This window comes from Ammospiza caudacuta, chromosome Z, assembly GCF_027887145.1.
Source record: "Ammospiza caudacuta isolate bAmmCau1 chromosome Z, bAmmCau1.pri, whole genome shotgun sequence".
Taxonomy (NCBI): domain Eukaryota; kingdom Metazoa; phylum Chordata; class Aves; order Passeriformes; family Passerellidae; genus Ammospiza; species Ammospiza caudacuta.
In genome coordinates this window covers 1,936,772-1,953,492 of record NC_080632.1, presented here as the reverse complement: position 1 = coordinate 1,953,492, position 16,721 = coordinate 1,936,772, and the positions used below count along the sequence as shown (strand labels likewise).

The 16,721-nt window shown below is 39.8% G+C and overlaps 1 protein-coding gene across 1 annotated transcript in view; it reads right to left on the bottom strand.

Annotated features, from left to right (window-relative positions):
- XRCC4 (X-ray repair cross complementing 4) overlaps window positions 1–16,721 on the bottom strand; it is a 134,497-nt gene that overhangs the window by 43,069 nt on the left and 74,707 nt on the right. The window contains exon 8 of the mRNA XM_058823406.1: window positions 11,942–12,089. Within this exon, the coding sequence (XP_058679389.1) occupies window positions 11,942–12,089 (148 nt within the window). The remainder of the gene's footprint in view (window positions 1–11,941; window positions 12,090–16,721) is intronic.

The window sequence follows — 16,721 nt, the reverse complement described above, 5'->3', positions numbered from 1 at the left end:
AATAGAAATACGTATTTTGGTTGATGCATCACGAAACTCCAGTGGTGTCTGAAAATTACAAGTGTCACCATTTTCAATGTGACCTACCCAGTTGTGGGCTGGTTTTGCAAAGGGACCTGAGAAATAGAAAAGTCAGAAATAACGAATCTGTATTTTCAGCTTGGCAAAATGAGAACACGTCAAGAAACAGGAGTTGGTGCAGAGCTGGGAGTGGTGTGAACAAAACCATGAAGAAGGGGAGTGTCTGGCTAACACTGCCTCAGGGTAACACGAAAAAATGGCTTTTTTTCTGTAAATCTAGCTCAATGAAAGGTTATAACAGCATCAGGAACACCTCAACCTTGCAAACCATTGCATGAGAGAAAGCTGTGGAGGCAGGACTGTGGTCTCTGGCAGCATCCTGCGCCCTGTCATGCTGAGCAAACAGCCTGACGAGCCTTCCTCGCCCTGCCCTGAGATGTGATGGCTGATTTGGTGTCAGTTAGAGCAGAAAAGGTGTAAATGCACACCGGGCATGCAGGGGCCTCAGTTCTGTGCCTCTCAAGCGTTGTGCTGGAGGGCAGAAAGCGGCACGGCAAACAGGAGGCTGAGAGGTCACACCAAAGAGCGGATGAAGACTCACTTGGGCAGCAGCACATCCCTCCGAAGCTGAATTTCACACCACCTCAAAGCCTCCAGCTCTTACAGTCCCAGCCCTGCTCATTCCAGGGGTGCCTTGACATGAATGTTCCCAAAGCTCCTGCTGTGTCATTCCCTATGTTCAGCTCTCCCACGGGCAGAGCTCGTTCTCCCAAACGACCCCAGGCGTTCCCAGATGTGGCAAGGACAACACTCACCACAAAGGGAAGCTGCACAAACCTCATGTATCTCTAAAAAAAAAATGCTTTTCTCTCCTGCCCTCCTGTTCTTGCCCTTGCTCCTCTCCCTCACCACCATCACTGCCTGGGGGACACTGGTTTGGACATTTTGCCTGGACATTTTGCTTACACATTTTGCTCCAGGATGGCTCTCAGTATCATTGATAACAATTTGATGGTTTTGCTTCTTTTTACAACTTTGGAGCTCACAAAATATTCTGAAGCACTTAAAGAGCCAACAGGCAACTCAACACAACCTGACAATGTCTTATTGTTACTTGGACACCTTCTGGTTTGTGTCTTCAAATCTGTTTTTACTTCAATTGAAACACTTGCTCAGGTTCTGAGCAGTTTTATCAACACAACTGGGTATAATCTGTTTTTCTGTTTGGTTTTTTTTTCATTTAACATTTTTAGTCACTGCTGCAGCTACACAGATATACAACTAGAGAGGAGTTTTAATACCAAGATATTCTTTCCTAACCTGGTGCTGCAGAACAGCTTGACACTGACACAGCACTTGAACAGAAAAACAATTTTGTATTTGTGACATACAGCAAATCCAGGAGGTTCACTCCTTAGAGAAATGTTTTCCTATTCAGGGGTGAGTTTTAGCCTAAAGGATTTAAGGTTTTCTTTGTAAAAGTATATATTTTTTCAGGATAGCTTAATAAAAGCAGAATTTTGTTCAGGTAGTTCAGTAGTTACCCAAGGATCAGCTCCAGAAGGAATAAAGCAGAAACTCTTTGAATGGTTCACATCCACAGCAGAAGCCAAATTATTTATCACCACTTTACTCCAGTTTTTACACTTGTGCAACTTCAAGGTTTAGTTGTGGCAAAACACTGAAGTGATGAGTAATGAACCACTTTCCTCTGTGAACAAAAAATAACCCCTGTGAAAATGTTTTATAGAGTTGCTCAGGAATCTGGGGAGTGGGGAAGATCCCAATATGAACGAGGTGGTGATGAAAGTCTATTCCTGTGGCCAAATCATAGTTCAGAACCTGGTGATTTTAATTACTATGTGGAGAACTTCTCAATATGTAAAAAAACCCCAAAAAACCAACAAAAAACCCCCTCATTTTTAATATTCCTGCTGAATTCAGTGAATATTCTCTGTGCTCTGTGATGGCTTTAGAAAATCACATCTCTGTGAGCTTCTACAACATAAAACAAATTTCTTTCAACCTTTTTCTACAATTAGCACCTTTTCCAACAAAGGTTTCAACCCTCTCATAAATTATTTTCTCAAGTTAAATACCTTCTTTATCTTTTCAAGGTAAACACAAGGCCAGAGGTACCATTTTTTAACTTAACAGACAGGTCTCTTACTTTGATGTCAAATACTCCTTGGGGGATCTATATAAGTGGAACATAAAATATTTATTTCTATGCTCTTGAATAATTAACACCTTTTAAAGAAGCACATGAGAAATCTCATCTCTTTCTGGCATGAGACCTGGAATGAAACTCACCCTCACCAACAGGGGAGTTTTCTTGCACATTTGTCCCATTTCCTCAGTTTTAGTCATTATTATTCTGCTCATTCTGAATGTACAGGATGAAACACTGATGCCAGTGGCTACACCAATGTTAGATTTGAATTCACCTCAGTACTTTGAATCATCAAAACAATTTTGAAAAGAACCTTTCATTTTATTTCACTTCTGCTATTTAGCATTCAGTACAACACTGACTCTGCTGCTGATCATTTTTGAATATTGACCATTTTCCCTCAGTTTTACACCCAGTCCACTTATAACAGCTGATAAGCAGAAAACCATCTGAGGAAAACACAAGCATGCAATTAGCTTCCAAATTGCTGGTTGTATGTTCAAGCTTGAGTGATGCAACAGCTCCATGACAATTGTTATGAATGGTTTGACAGATGAATGAAGTAAGGAATTATTTTAAGTGTTATTAAGCAATCAAGGGAGTGTGACAGCAAATTCTGTGTTAACAAGGCTCATGTTAATCTAATGCTGCACCTCCTGCAGCTTCTAATAAGGGCATTTTTATTTATGCTCAAGGAGAGTGAAAGGTAGTCAAATAATTTTAAGAGAGACCTGTTTTGTGCAACTCTGTCTCTAATTCTCAAAGTTTTTGGACTGATGCATGAGTATGGGCTCTGTGCCCTGCCACAGATGGCAGAACTCATCAGGAAGGGGTCCCGATTAATGCCACAGGAATTCTGACACAGCCTGACAGAAACAGATGAGTCCCCTCACCCAACCATGAAAGTGCATTTGCTCAGGCCGTATGTATTAGTCACAGTGCATAAATTTATGAATATTTATCCCCTCTGACCAGATCTGGGGATGCTCTAAATATCATCAGAAATTCATTGCCATGGACATCAAGGGCTTGATTTACTGATTTTGGGGAGACATAGGTACATGGTAAATGGGAAAACAAATGCACCATCAGTGCCTCTCACCACATTCCCTCTCCTGTCTCTGCTCACAGACGTGTCCAGCGCCACATCTCACCCATTTCTGAGCTCCAGACCTCCCCCTGCTCCTTCTCCAAGCCATCCTGAGGCAGGAGCAGGATTAAAACAAATTCAGTACAAGTCCTTTTTCTCCCTTTTCCTCAGTTTTTGCCAACAGAATTCAAGTATTCTGGAATAGAAAATCTGTATCCTTTTCAGTGTCAGGAGCATCCTTATGCATCACACACAAGAGGTCTAGAAGGACACCCAAATATGAAAAAATATTTCTCATTGGCTGGACCTAGGTCTTCACAATCAACAATAATCAGTGAAATTAAGCAGGTGAAGAAAAACAGACACAGCCATCACTGCTAGAGCAGTACATTCACCACTGGAAAAATAATTCCCATGCATTTAGTCCTATGGATTTTAAGCAGAGGATTAAGCACTGTTTTTTTAGCATTAAGAAATTCAAGAAAGTCTTGCTCAATCTAAATGGCAGCTTTTTAGCCCTGCTTTGCTGAGGTGGGACATTTCTGGGAGGAAAAAAAAAGTAAAAAATTAAGTAAAGGAAAAAGGAAGAAGACAAATAAAAATAGAAAGATTAATAGCTTCGTGCAGCAAACGTGAATTTTGAAAAGTGCACTGAACTGAGACTTCACCTCAGCAGAGCAAGCAGCATTTGCAAGAGTTGGGGAAATCCATTTCCAGACCATGAGTTTTGGTGTATTTCTGTGCACAGGGTTTTTCTCCAGCAGGTTTCCTGGGGTCCATTATGATTTCAGGGATTACTGGCCTTCCCAGACAGTTCAGCTACACAGAATACCCCAATTCAGTGCAGTAAAGAAGACTTGACTTCATGTTCAGTCCAAAGAACAGCAGAAACAGGTATTTGAGGCAGCTTTACGTCATTAATACAGCCAAGCTTTCCTCTTTTTCTCTGCCATGCTATTTTCAACACCAGGGCTGAGGTGCCATCCATCAGCCTAATCTCAATCTTCTGCCAACACCTGACCAAAATCTCAGGCCCCTGCAGTACCTGCTCCTTCCTATCACAAATAATGTGCAAATAATTCTGCCTGAAAAGCTGCTTTGGGAAATTGAGGTTTAATGGCACCATCAAGAGCCCCTTGCAGAAGCGCTCACACAGAAAGTGCACGTTTGCTCCTGCAGCCTGATCACAAGGATGCATGTGGAATTTCAAATATTGCCTTCTTTGTTGCTTTTAACACAGTCTCCTTTTCTCAGCTTCCCACCCTTCACCCTCAAAGGCTGAAAATGTTGGAGCATGGTCTACTTCAAAAGCCAACAAGTGTTCCAGCACTGCTGGTTGCCTCAACCACACACAATCTTCCCTCCTTCTCAGTGTAATTTACCTCTGAGGAGAAATTCTTTGGCCTCCCACATTAAAACACCCCATTGAGGTTCCCAGTATTTAACAAAACTAATGCATAGTTTGATAAATTAAACTATTCCAACCCACAGCCTACCTAAGAGGGCCTTTTTAAAAAAGCTCAGGTAAAACACAACTCCAGTTAAAACCTTTCTTGAACAGGCAAGGGAAAAGCATAAAAAAAAAGTTTACCAGAAAGGTAATGGAGGAAGAAGGTATTTCTATTTTTTAAGCTCTTCTCTTGTAATCTCACAGCCCGAAATATGAAATAAATGTTCTGGAAGCGTTTCAGCAAAATGCATTATAGATGAATCACTGGAGACACATATCTCACCAGATTTGTCACAGCAATAAAACCCTGACCTAAGGAACATGCCCTGAGACAGCAGAGGGTAGAGTCCTGTCAGTCTCACTGAGTAATAACTCCTCCATCAGCAGTCAATTACTGGGCTATTACCAGTGACAAAACCTGTGAGATGTGCTCCCAACTGGAGAGCTGAGAGACTTTTCCCGGGAGAAATGGCAGCCTCTGAGGTCAGCAGACAATGCTCATTTTTTTCCCTGCCCTGGCCCTTCAGCCTTCACATTATCCCACCCTTCCCTGGGGAGCTGGGAGAAACGGTGGATCCCAATTCCCTCCACTTCCCATGGAAATAAATCACCCCTTCCCACGTGGATGCAGAAGCCTAATTATCCACTGATCTACTATCTAAAAAGACATTGCACAGGTACCAACACCAGGGAAAACCAGCTGTGCTTTGTTGCATTTATTTCTGCCTTATTCATTTGAGCAGAAAGAATTACTCTAGATCTTTTGCTACGACATTTTCCCCCCAGTGATCCACGTCTTATACAGTTTTTGCAATTTTATCATCAAAGCCTTTATATATATATATATATATATGTGTAATTTTTTTTCCTTTGCTCTGGCAGCCCCCCATTGTTGCACAGGTCACACAGCACAGCTCTCCCTCCCAGCCCAGCCTGGAACAGTGGCAGGTGAGTGTTCAGGTGATGAGGGTCACTTATCAAAGCTCCCCCTGGGCACAGAAAGGGGCTGGGACATTTCTGATGTTGGCTCAGGTGGGGAAAACCTGTCTGGTGTGAGTGATGGGACACTGCAGCTGCCAGTGTCACAGCAAAGGAGGGGAGAGAGGAGCAAAAATAGATGGGAAAAGGAGAAAGGGAAGGGAAATTCAGCGAAGTTAGGGAAGGGAAAAGAAAGAAAAGGAGAGAGAGAAAGAGAGAAAGAAGGAGAGAAAGGGAGGGAGGGAGGGAGGGAGGGAGGGAGGGAGGGAGGGAGGGAGGGAGGGAGGGAGGGAGGGAGGGAGGGAGGGAGGGAGGGAGGAAGGAAGGAAGGAAGGAAGGAAGGAAGGAAGGAAGGAAGGAAGGAAGGAAGGAAGGAAGGAAGGAAGGAAGGAAGGAAGGAAGGAAGGAAGGAAGGAAGGAAGGAAGGAAGGAAGGAAGGAAGGAAGGAAGGAAGGAAGGAAGGAAGGAAGGAAGGAAGGAAGGAAGGAAGGAAGGAAGGAAGGAAGGAAGGAAGGAAGGAAGGAAGGAAGGAAGGAAGGAAGGAAGGAAGGAAGGAAGGAAGGAAGGAAGGAAGGAAGGAAGGAAGGAAGGAAGGAAGGAAGGAAGGAAGGAAGGAAGGAAGGAAGGAAGGAAGGAAGGAAGGAAGGAAGGAAGGAAGGAAGGAAGGAAGGAAGGAAGGAAGGAAGGAAGGAAGGAAGGAAGGAAGGAAGGAAGGAAGGAAGGAAGGAAGGAAGGAAGGAAGGAAGGAAGGAAGGAAGGAAGGAAGATAATGTTAAGCATGTATGAATCACAAAGATGTCTTATCTCAGTATTTAAATTTTTTTGGTGTAATACATTAAAGGCTCATACAACCCAACCATCAACTTCTAAGAGATTTCTTAACTTGTTTACATTTTAGCCTGAACGAGTAATCATCAAAAACTTTCCAAACATTGCTTTCCATAAATTTATGATGGCAGGAATGAGCTTCTCACTGCTGTACACATTCACTGCACTGACTGACTGGAAGATCACAGTGATCACAGTGTTTGCCAGTCCAGGAAAGTTCTCTCCTATTGTATTAAATAAATGCACTTAGGAGAATACAAAAGTGACAGGTCATCCTGAGCTCTTAAGTACATCTTTCCCTAAAAAAGATAACTGTGGTGAGAACTTCATACTCCCTCTGGAAGGTTCTGGTGTCAATTTCAGCAGAAAAATGACAATTTTTGCCTGGTTGAACTTTTACGAGAAGAAAGAGTTGTTGTGTGAGACAGAAAACCCAAAGTCTGGTTTGTCACCCTCTGAGAATGCCAGATTCCAGGACAGATCTGTGGTTTCTCCTACCTGAGTCACTGGTGGTGGCAGACCACACTTTAAATAAACTTTGCATTAGAGCTCCAAAAAATGTGAACCGCAAGCAATGAATCAAACAAATGCAGAGAGAGGATCCCCAGGGAGCCCTGGGCTCACCACAGGCTCCAAGAACTTTTAAGGTGGTGGAAGTTTATCAAAAGAAAAGACAAGTCCAGCTTATTACAGTGTTGGGATACAATGCTGGAGGATTTCTTTCCAAATAAATTACATATACCTGCAAAGACTCGAAAAAAAACTTTTGAAGGGAGGAGAGCATGAAGAATGGGCAAGAAAAAAATAAAAAAATCCACATTTATCATTAACAAGTAAAAGCCATGCAGCAGCTCATTCTACCCACAATTACACACATGACTAAGTTTAATCGGGCCCTGAAGCCAGGAACAAACAGGGAGTGTGAGCACCGTAACTTTAAATTGTGTTTAAAGTAAAAATTACATTCCCTGCTTGGCCTCTGGTGGGGCAAGGGATGGCAAGGCAGGTGGCACAAGCAGCTCCTGGGACCCTCAAACACACTCTCAGAAACCTGATTACATTTCTCTGGGTGTTCCTGAGAGCTCTCTGAAGAAGCAGTGTTTATGTGTCAAAAAAAAAAAAAAAAAGAAATAATTTCATTACTGGTAGCAAAGGTCCCATCAAATTGACCTGTACCTTGAAATTTCAGCAAAGTCAAACATAATGAGGTAACATATCTCTTTCCTCCAATTTAAATGTAGGCCTGATTCTGACAGTTACTCCATTCTATCACTCAAGCAGGAGGTACTAAGCCAGCAAAAGTCAAATTTCAATTGAAAAAAAAATAAATAATAAAGGCAGTAACAGTGACATCAAATGGACTGAGCTAGACTTATGAAACTGAAATTTTTGGCACACAGAACAACTAGTAAGTCAGAGTCACAATGCTAGTTGTAAACAGGGGATTCCTCTTTAAAAAAAAAATACATGTTACTTCTCAGCTGGATTAAGAGTATCTCTTAACACTTGCTTCTCAGAATTATGGAACACTTCCTTTGTAAGAACTTTTCTTGAAATTATTTTTCTGGTCTTTTTCTCAGGAGAATCCAGCGTATTTGCATCCATAAGAATGTTTTTCCTGTATTTAAGATGCCTTTCCCCAAACCACTACTGTAATTGTACATCCACTCAACAGCAGGCATGCATTAAATAGCACAGAAATTATGAATACCCTCGAGCAGCAGGAATGGATTATATTTTGAAATATACAGAATAACTTATGGATATTTTGAGCCTTATCCAGCAAAGCCTTTCTCCTAGGAAACACATGTGTGAATGAGGATCATAAAAGATCCTTTATTAGAAAAAAATGAAAGACAGAAATGAAAAGGTTTTGTTAGTCTTAACTCATTAAAAAACCACCCCCTCAATTTTGATAAATCAAAGTGGAAAGATGTAACTTGCACTAGAAATGGAAGCTTTTTCCTGATTTATTTTTATTTTAGCTATAGAGACCCCATCTCTGTTACATAGTAGTCTCTGACTGCAGGTTTTGTTCAATGACTACACTCCATTTTTAAAATTATATTTTAAAAATTGCCTTCTTCAGTAGGTACTATCTGCTCTCAAGTAGGTTCCAGCACTTTTAAACTGAAAATATTAAGGAAACATCCAGTTATTTACAGGATTCAGGCTGACAGGCCATAGAGCTAAGCCTCTATATTGAATGCATATTCCACACAGCTATTAGTGACATTCATGTGCAGCCCCCAAAGAGATTTGGGTAATGCCTCAATAACCATAACTTCTAACTGTGGATTGAGAATGCTCTTATTAATTTTTTTTTTCTCCTCCAATTACGAAATGCAAATTGTGAAAAGCAGAATTTGCATCTTAACTTGACTTATATATTATCTCTGCCTTGCACCTTAGGAAATTGCCAGATATTACGTTATAGTTAAAGCTGCACCAAAACCATCACGGTGTATTGGAATCAGAATAATTTTATTTTACTTCCTGGCTCAATTGTGTTTTGAAAAGTAAGATTTACTTTTTGTCCTTACGTATTTTTAAAATGTGTAAATTAAGAGCCATAGGTCAGATGTTATTCATTGAAAGTAACATCTGTCTGCCCAAAGAAGCATTTCCTTCCACTGGATATCTCTGATTTAAGAACAACCTCCTAGAGAGCTGGATAAACCTCATTCTTGGCAGTTGGCTAACCCACTAATTATTCTAAATTTCTACTTTATCCTAAAGTACATCTTTATTTCAGCAAATAATTAAACAGATCATTTAGAGACCTTGTTCCACAAATCCTAGTTCAGTTCCTTGCTGCTCTCATGGCTACTTTCACTAAGCTTAATATTATCCAAAGCACATTGCCAAGTTTCATTAAAAATGTTGATTTAGCCCTTGAATAAATTGCCACAGTAATACTAGATGTCTATATGGATAAATACAATTCAACTCCTTTTCCTGCCACTGCACCCACACACAAAGCATGAGAAAGGCAGCACTCCTTCTGCTCTAATTTCTGTGTCAAACAGATTTTTATTTGCATTCTTCTGAGTATTTTTGGTCATATCCAAGAATATATTTTCATTACAAGGAGCAGAGAATTGCCACACAACTAGCCCCGACATCCATAAATCTGAAATATTTGCAGAAATAGAATCCTTTAGGTTTTGATGACTTAATGTTCTTGAGTTTAGGATAAATGCTACTTTCTTAGCACACTGTAAAGTTTTATGAAAAATAGATGGAAGTTAAGACACAACTTTTCTTACGTGAAAACACTGAAAAACACTTTATTATCAAAAAACAATCTGAAAGACAAAGGGAGAATGAAACCTTGGGTGATTTCCTTTGCTGCAGAGACATTTTTAAGTCTTTTGTTTTAAGATCTTGCACCGAGGAACTCAGGATGCAGCAGCTTTAGGGCAGCATCAGGCTGGAGGTGTTGGGTTTGTGGCAGCCCTTCCCTGGCCCGGAGAGCGCTGCTGATGTCACCAGAAATTCCACATGGGAAACAACCCTAAACAAGCTCTGTTTGATACAGCAAGAACTGAGGGAGAAGGGTTTTGTGCGACTTGGCCTCGAAGCACTTACATTTTTATTTGCATTAAGGAGCCAGCCCTGGCTGCAGGTCTGAGCAGCAGCGCCCAGGAAGGAGGGAGGACTCATTGGTGCATTTGCAGACGTGATCCCAGAACATGCTCCCCATCTCCTGTTTGTGATGGAGCACTTCCAGAGCTGAAGGAATTTCCAAGTTAACTTCCCCCACTGACACCCCTTCTTCTTGGATAAATAAGTTTCAATTTTTTGTTTTGTTTTGTTTTTGCTCAGTGACACAGTACTGGAAAACATTTTGGGCAGGACCCCAATGTGCTGTCAACTTAAGATAAAGCCCTTTGCAGCACCAAGGATTTGGCATTCCATCAGCACAAATTACTGGAGTAATTACAAATTACTCCACAAAAAGAACACCTATATTTGTGAACTGGATGGCCGTGCTAATTCTCCACCTCCCCACTTTTGACAGGCTGAAGACAACTGAAAATTATTAGCCAAGCAAATTGACTGAAAACTTGATTAGCAGCTGGCAAAAGACTTCAGGTGAAGCTCAAAAACTTCAGTGACGTTGAGAAAAATACCCAGCAAAGTGGAAATTATTTCAGCTCAGATTTTGTAAGGTTGCTGGTAAACAGGAATATTTCCTATGCTCCTATCTAATCCAAGAATTGCCACCGCCACACGAAGTGCAGGAAAGAAAAACGGAGATAGAGACTGATAGAATGGATGCTCCATATGCCCAGTATCAAAATATAACTAATTATGTTGTTGCCAATAAGAAGAGCCACTCTTTAGATTCAACCTTGACTCAAACTGTAAGCAGAGTAGAAATTCTTCGCACATATGAAAATCATAATGCTGCTCTGTTTCTACTTCAATTTGCCCTTATTTCAAAGAATTAAAACAAAAATATCACTATATTCTTAGTCCTCCTACACACAGGACTCAGATATCATAAAAAGATAATTACTCAGTCCAAGGCCTCTGTATATTTGCAATACTTTGCCTCCATAGGTTTTCCTTCAACAATCAATATGAAAAAAAATGAACCTGAATTTCAGGCAAGCACAGGCAGGCTGTCAAAATCAAACTGACCAAATACAATGGGGAAAGGGGATTTTCCATTGCAATGGACTGGGATGTAAAAGAACAAAAAAAGCAAGGCCTGACATATTTCTAAACCATCCTAAAAAAATGCAATTTTTAACCTAATAAAACAGGATTGTAAATTCAAACATTCCTAGCTGGCGTCAAACCACAACTTTTACGTCAAAATAAGATAATTTTCCTGCTGATTTAAACAGAAATCTTTGCTAATCATGAGAAACGTCTTTGTAATCTACTTCTGTCCATGGCTGTTCAAGGAGTTTACAATCCATGAAATATTACAGATAAAAATGGAAAATATGTATTTTCAAATGTAATTTACCATGTATTTAGGAAAAATAACCAGGTTTTTGAAGAAAATGCTATCAATCCCATCAGAGCTCTGAGGCGACTCTATGCATAGCTATAAGCACCTCCCAGAACACCTGGAAAGATTTCCAGAAGTTGAAATGGACATAAGAAAAATACTTTTAAGTGTTACAAATCCTGACCCACTTTGTGTTGTAAGAGCAAACTTTTTGCTGCCTGGAGACTCCACGTCCTGAAAAAAAATAATCTATTAAAGATGGAATTGAGAGGTAATTTCTTTGCACTGGAATCCCAAAGGCAGAATCTCAGGGTGGTGAGCTTGGAACCTCCTCAACCAGAGGCTGTCCATGCCAAAATGGGTTTGGAGTCCCATGACCCCGATGAGGTGTGTGAGCATAAAAACATTCCAATACATTTAAAACCCACTTACTTTTCCTGGGCTGGCTGCTCTGCCTTGCAAGCAGCCACCTTAGCTCCTGTCCCTGCAGGTTTTGTCATCCTTTGCCTTCGTTTTCTCCTGGGAGCTAGGCACACAATGTCTGGGATGCCCAGCAGGGAGGAATCACTTCGTTCCGGAGCTGCCAAGAGGAAAAACAGCCAAGGTCAAAGGGAATCTGACATTTGAAGTGTTTCAAGACAAGCCTCAAAATATTTATTTTCTGTGCCTTTCTTATGAAAATGTCTGTAGTCACAAAATGGCCTCAGAATTGGGTGAAGTTTGTGACATAAAGGCATGTTCAAAACGACTTAATTTAGACTAGAAAGATAATCTTCCCTCTGCATCCCTTTGTAACCAGTGGAGAGAAACACCATCAACCTTAAACTGGACAATCTGTCTGGAATTTCACTGCCTCTTTTGCGGAAGTTGAGTGAAGCAGGCTCTGTCCAGGTTCATCTACTATTTAAATTGCCATGTAAATTCATAAAATATGCTTTAGCTACCCTTAAACAACAAACCTCTCTCCACTTTGACAACTACATACTCAAAACTCAAATGTCAAGACAAGCAGATCCTTCCTTAAGCTAAAGGAAGGATAAAACAGAAAAAAAAAGTCCCCTATTAATGCATTCAGAAGTTATGCAGACATTTTAATTCCAGCTATCAACATCCTGCAGTGTATTTTCACTTGGTATGCCTGCTTTCAAAATGAAATCATAAATTACCTATAATTTTCAAGACAAGGATATCCAGAACAGCACAAATAGCTGGAATATATTCAATAACAATGTGGTAACTGAGGCTGAAGCTGTTAGGGTAACTTTCCTGTTTATTACATTTCTGTGCATTTTAGGGTGGTTTAATCCTCACGTAGATGAAAGATGCCATAATTTGAGATTCAAGACAAACATTTTTCACAGAAAGTAAATAACGAATCCTTTTTCCCCATTCCTTTCAGAATTCTTACCCACGCGTACTGAAAATGAAGCGGGGAGGTAACACACAGCCCACAAGTGGCATTTTCACCATTTCTCAAAGAAATATGTGTTTCTGGCCAAGAACACTGATAAATTAATCAGAGGCTCCCTAGAGCCTCTGCCCTCAGTGAAGCACAAACCTAACATTTATTAATATTAAATATTCACCAGAATGCACTACACCACATCACAGACTTGCAGATACTTGCAGGGTGACAACAGGTATTAGCTGACATATTTCCAAGCCACAAGGTAATTAACAAGTTCCAAAGTCCAGCACAAACAGGATACATTCCTACAATAAATGCTGAGAAGGGTGAAATGACATTCTAAAGCTCCACACTAAACTTTAACCAGATATGCATGCTTTTCCAGTGCTAAATGCTGAAAATATATTTATGATAGTTACTCTTTACCTGTCTAGGGCAGTGTGTCCAACATTTCCATAAACATTATTTTATATATTTCAACATCACTATTCAAAGTTGGCCTCTTCATCATGAATACACACAGAACAGTTTTCTGTCAAGAACCCAACAAATTGGAATAAATTTACTATCATAACTCCTGTCCTTCCTTTCTGCTGTTTTCCTCCCATACCCTCTATTTTGGCCAAAAAGTAGACCCAGAGGTGAGCCTCATATACAAAACCTAAATTTTCCTAGCATAGTAAAGAAATGTCTCTGGGTTTTCACCTGCACAATGTGCACTGGTGAGCACAGCCCTCGTGCTCAGCAGTTCTTTTGCTATTGAGACACAGAACTCTTCTGGGTCTAAAATTAATTTTAAAAGTACTTAATTTCTTTCTGTTTCTAAATAAACAATTTATTTTAATTATACCAAAAGAAAGGCTTAAAGACTGAATTCAAGTAGGCCAGAATTCAATCTCACAAAGAGCAGCAGATTGGCTCATGGGTGAGGGTTGACCATCACATTTTTGTTGTGTTTGTTTCTTTCCTCCAAGCTAAAACTCTCAGAATTGCTGGAGAAAAGATGGAATGCACTTGACTCTCACAGTACCATGCATCACCACTGGACTTTAAACACACACCCACTACTGCTACCCAAAAATAATTCCCATTAATGAATTCATTTATAGCACTTGACTAAAAGCCAAAGAAAGCTTCAGCAAAATGTTATTCATTGCTCAGTGTAAAAATCTTTTGGAAAAATGAGAGACAGTCTTAGGCACAAGCCTTGCTTTTCATCCTGAAAATATTTTCTGTCCAAATTTAAGCAATGTTTTAAGGAAGGAAAGTTCCTTGACTCCTTGTGAAATTAAATTTCTTACTTTTATATTATGTAATTCAATATGAATGATTATACCTTTGAGAGGAATGGTAGCAATTTAAACACAGACTAGAGTACTGCTAGATGAAAAATAGTAATAAAACCTCCTACACCAAACATTGATTAAGAAAAGAAAATATTCCCAATAGATAACACATTTCCTGCAGGTGAGTAACTGCAAGAAATGAGATTGATAAAGAGAGCAAGAAGGGAACGATTGTTCAAGTACTAGAAGAATATTTGTGCCCAGAAGATAAAAGGCTTTAAATAAAAACTCCTGCTGGTTGGAGGGTTTTATGTTGTTTTGGGGGTTCTTTTTTTGTAATTTTGAAAAGTGATATTATTTGGTGGGTTGAAGGAGTTTTTCAATAGGGCATTCTAGAGAATAACTGAAAAGTAAAAATAGCTGTCATTGGTTTGGAAGAGCCAGGATGAAATTAAATCAATGCAGCCCCACAATGCTGGGGACCAGGAAACAGAAAATACCTTTAATAGAGAAAAATGTCAGGACTCATAAGACATTTGGAAATACAGCATAAGGATCTCTGAAAGTACAGAAATTAACTTCTGCAGCCTAGTTATAGGCAGGCAGTCCTGTTAGATTCTACAATACACTTATGCATTACTTCATTTTTATATACAGAAGTCAATTGTTTAAAAAAAAACCTTCCAATCTGCCATATCCACCTTTCAGTGTGAGAAAAGCAATAACTCTGTGAATCTTCATTTGAGTACACCATCACCTCTAATGCAAAATCCTACAGCTTTGCCTTGCCTAATTATTCATGAGAGTGTCACTGAGAAAACAGGATCCAGATCCTCTCAGTACAGCAATAAAGGGCTAAAATCAGCACCAAAAGCTTTGTTTTGCCATAAAAAATATAAACAGGGACCAAAGCAAGCAAAAAGCACGCAGAAGTTTTTCAAAATTGAGGAATTTGTTTGCCTACAATGACCTAACTTCACACAGACAGAATACACAGCCCTGATGTTCAAATTATGAGTGATGGACCACAAGCAAGAAAAAAAAGCTGCAATTAATCTGATTTTACCTACAGGAAACTCAATCACAGGCATTACTTCTCCTCACTTTGCTGTTATATAGTCAAGATATAACAAATGATTAAATGGATTCAAAGGACATTCACATTTTCAGCCTGCATCACTAAGTGAAATTACTTAGTTTGATCACAATAAAGAACTTGCAGTTATTAAATAAAAAAAAAAGAAAAGAAAAAGGGCTTCTACAGATTGGTACAGAACAGGAAATATTTTTAAAGGACGGGCATTTATCCTGAAGAAAAACCTTCATTTAAAATTATCTCCTATCCTGGAGATTTCATCAACAGCAGCACAGAATTCTGACAATTTTTTAAATCTTCTGAATGAAAATTCAGCTTTTTCATCAGACTTAGGAGAATTTGCTCAGATTTTCAGACATTAACACTATTGTAACTCCCCTAAATTCCTCCTAGAGCCCTCCTGTTAGCAGAGCAGAACTCCCTGGCTGAATTCTGCCTTACTCCAGGCAGCATGCGTTGCTCCATGGAATTAATCAACTGGACTCCCACGTTCTGCTCCTTAATAAAGCTGCAGATTTAACCTAAAATCAGCACCAATATTAGACAAAATGGGCTGAGAGTCACCTGGAGAGCTGTCCCCCCAAGCCACCAGAGAAAAGCAAAAGCAGAGAGGAAGCAAAACTCATCACTTTAATCCCTGACTGTAACTCCAGCCGTTCCCTGCTTCCTCAATCCCAGCATAATTCCCCAGGGATCACCGTGGCTGACGATAATTAGCATCTCTCTGACAGTCTCAGCAGAGCCTTCTAAATGAACGGGTATGGAAATTAACACATCCCAGGGATGCAGAGGCAATATCTGCAGAGCAGGATGAAGTCGTTCCTGACAGGCAGCTGAGGAAACACCATTCCTACCTACTCTGAAGTTACCCCGTGTGCACAGATCCTGGCATTTCTCATGGGAAATTGACTTGTTTAGATCACTCAGAGATATTAAACACTGCTATTTACAGTCCATGCATCTGCTGCAGTGAAAGCAACAGGAATATGTCACTATATTAATTTTAGGAAAATAGTGAAAGGCATTCCTTGTTCCTTTTGTCCTGCCCTACTGTATATTTAATTCTTTGTATAAATTTGGGTTTACTGTACCATAATCCCCTGGGGCCAAGAGGCAGCTGAGACCAAGGTTCCATAAATTCTCTGTCAGCTGGTTATTAACATTTATTTTTACAAAGAATACCTCCATGAGAAGTGTTTATGAAGACACATTTTAAAACAACTCCAGCAATAAGTTTAGCTCCAGCTATACAAAATTTATAAATTGTATTCAGCTGAGTAAGGAAGTTTACATTTCACCATTCTAGGCTGTATTACCACTGAGTTTTCGATTTGCAAAGTCTATTCCTTTCCTGACATCACCCTTTTCTAAAATATTTTTAAATACGACTGTTTTATTAAAAAAAAAATAAATAAAACCAAA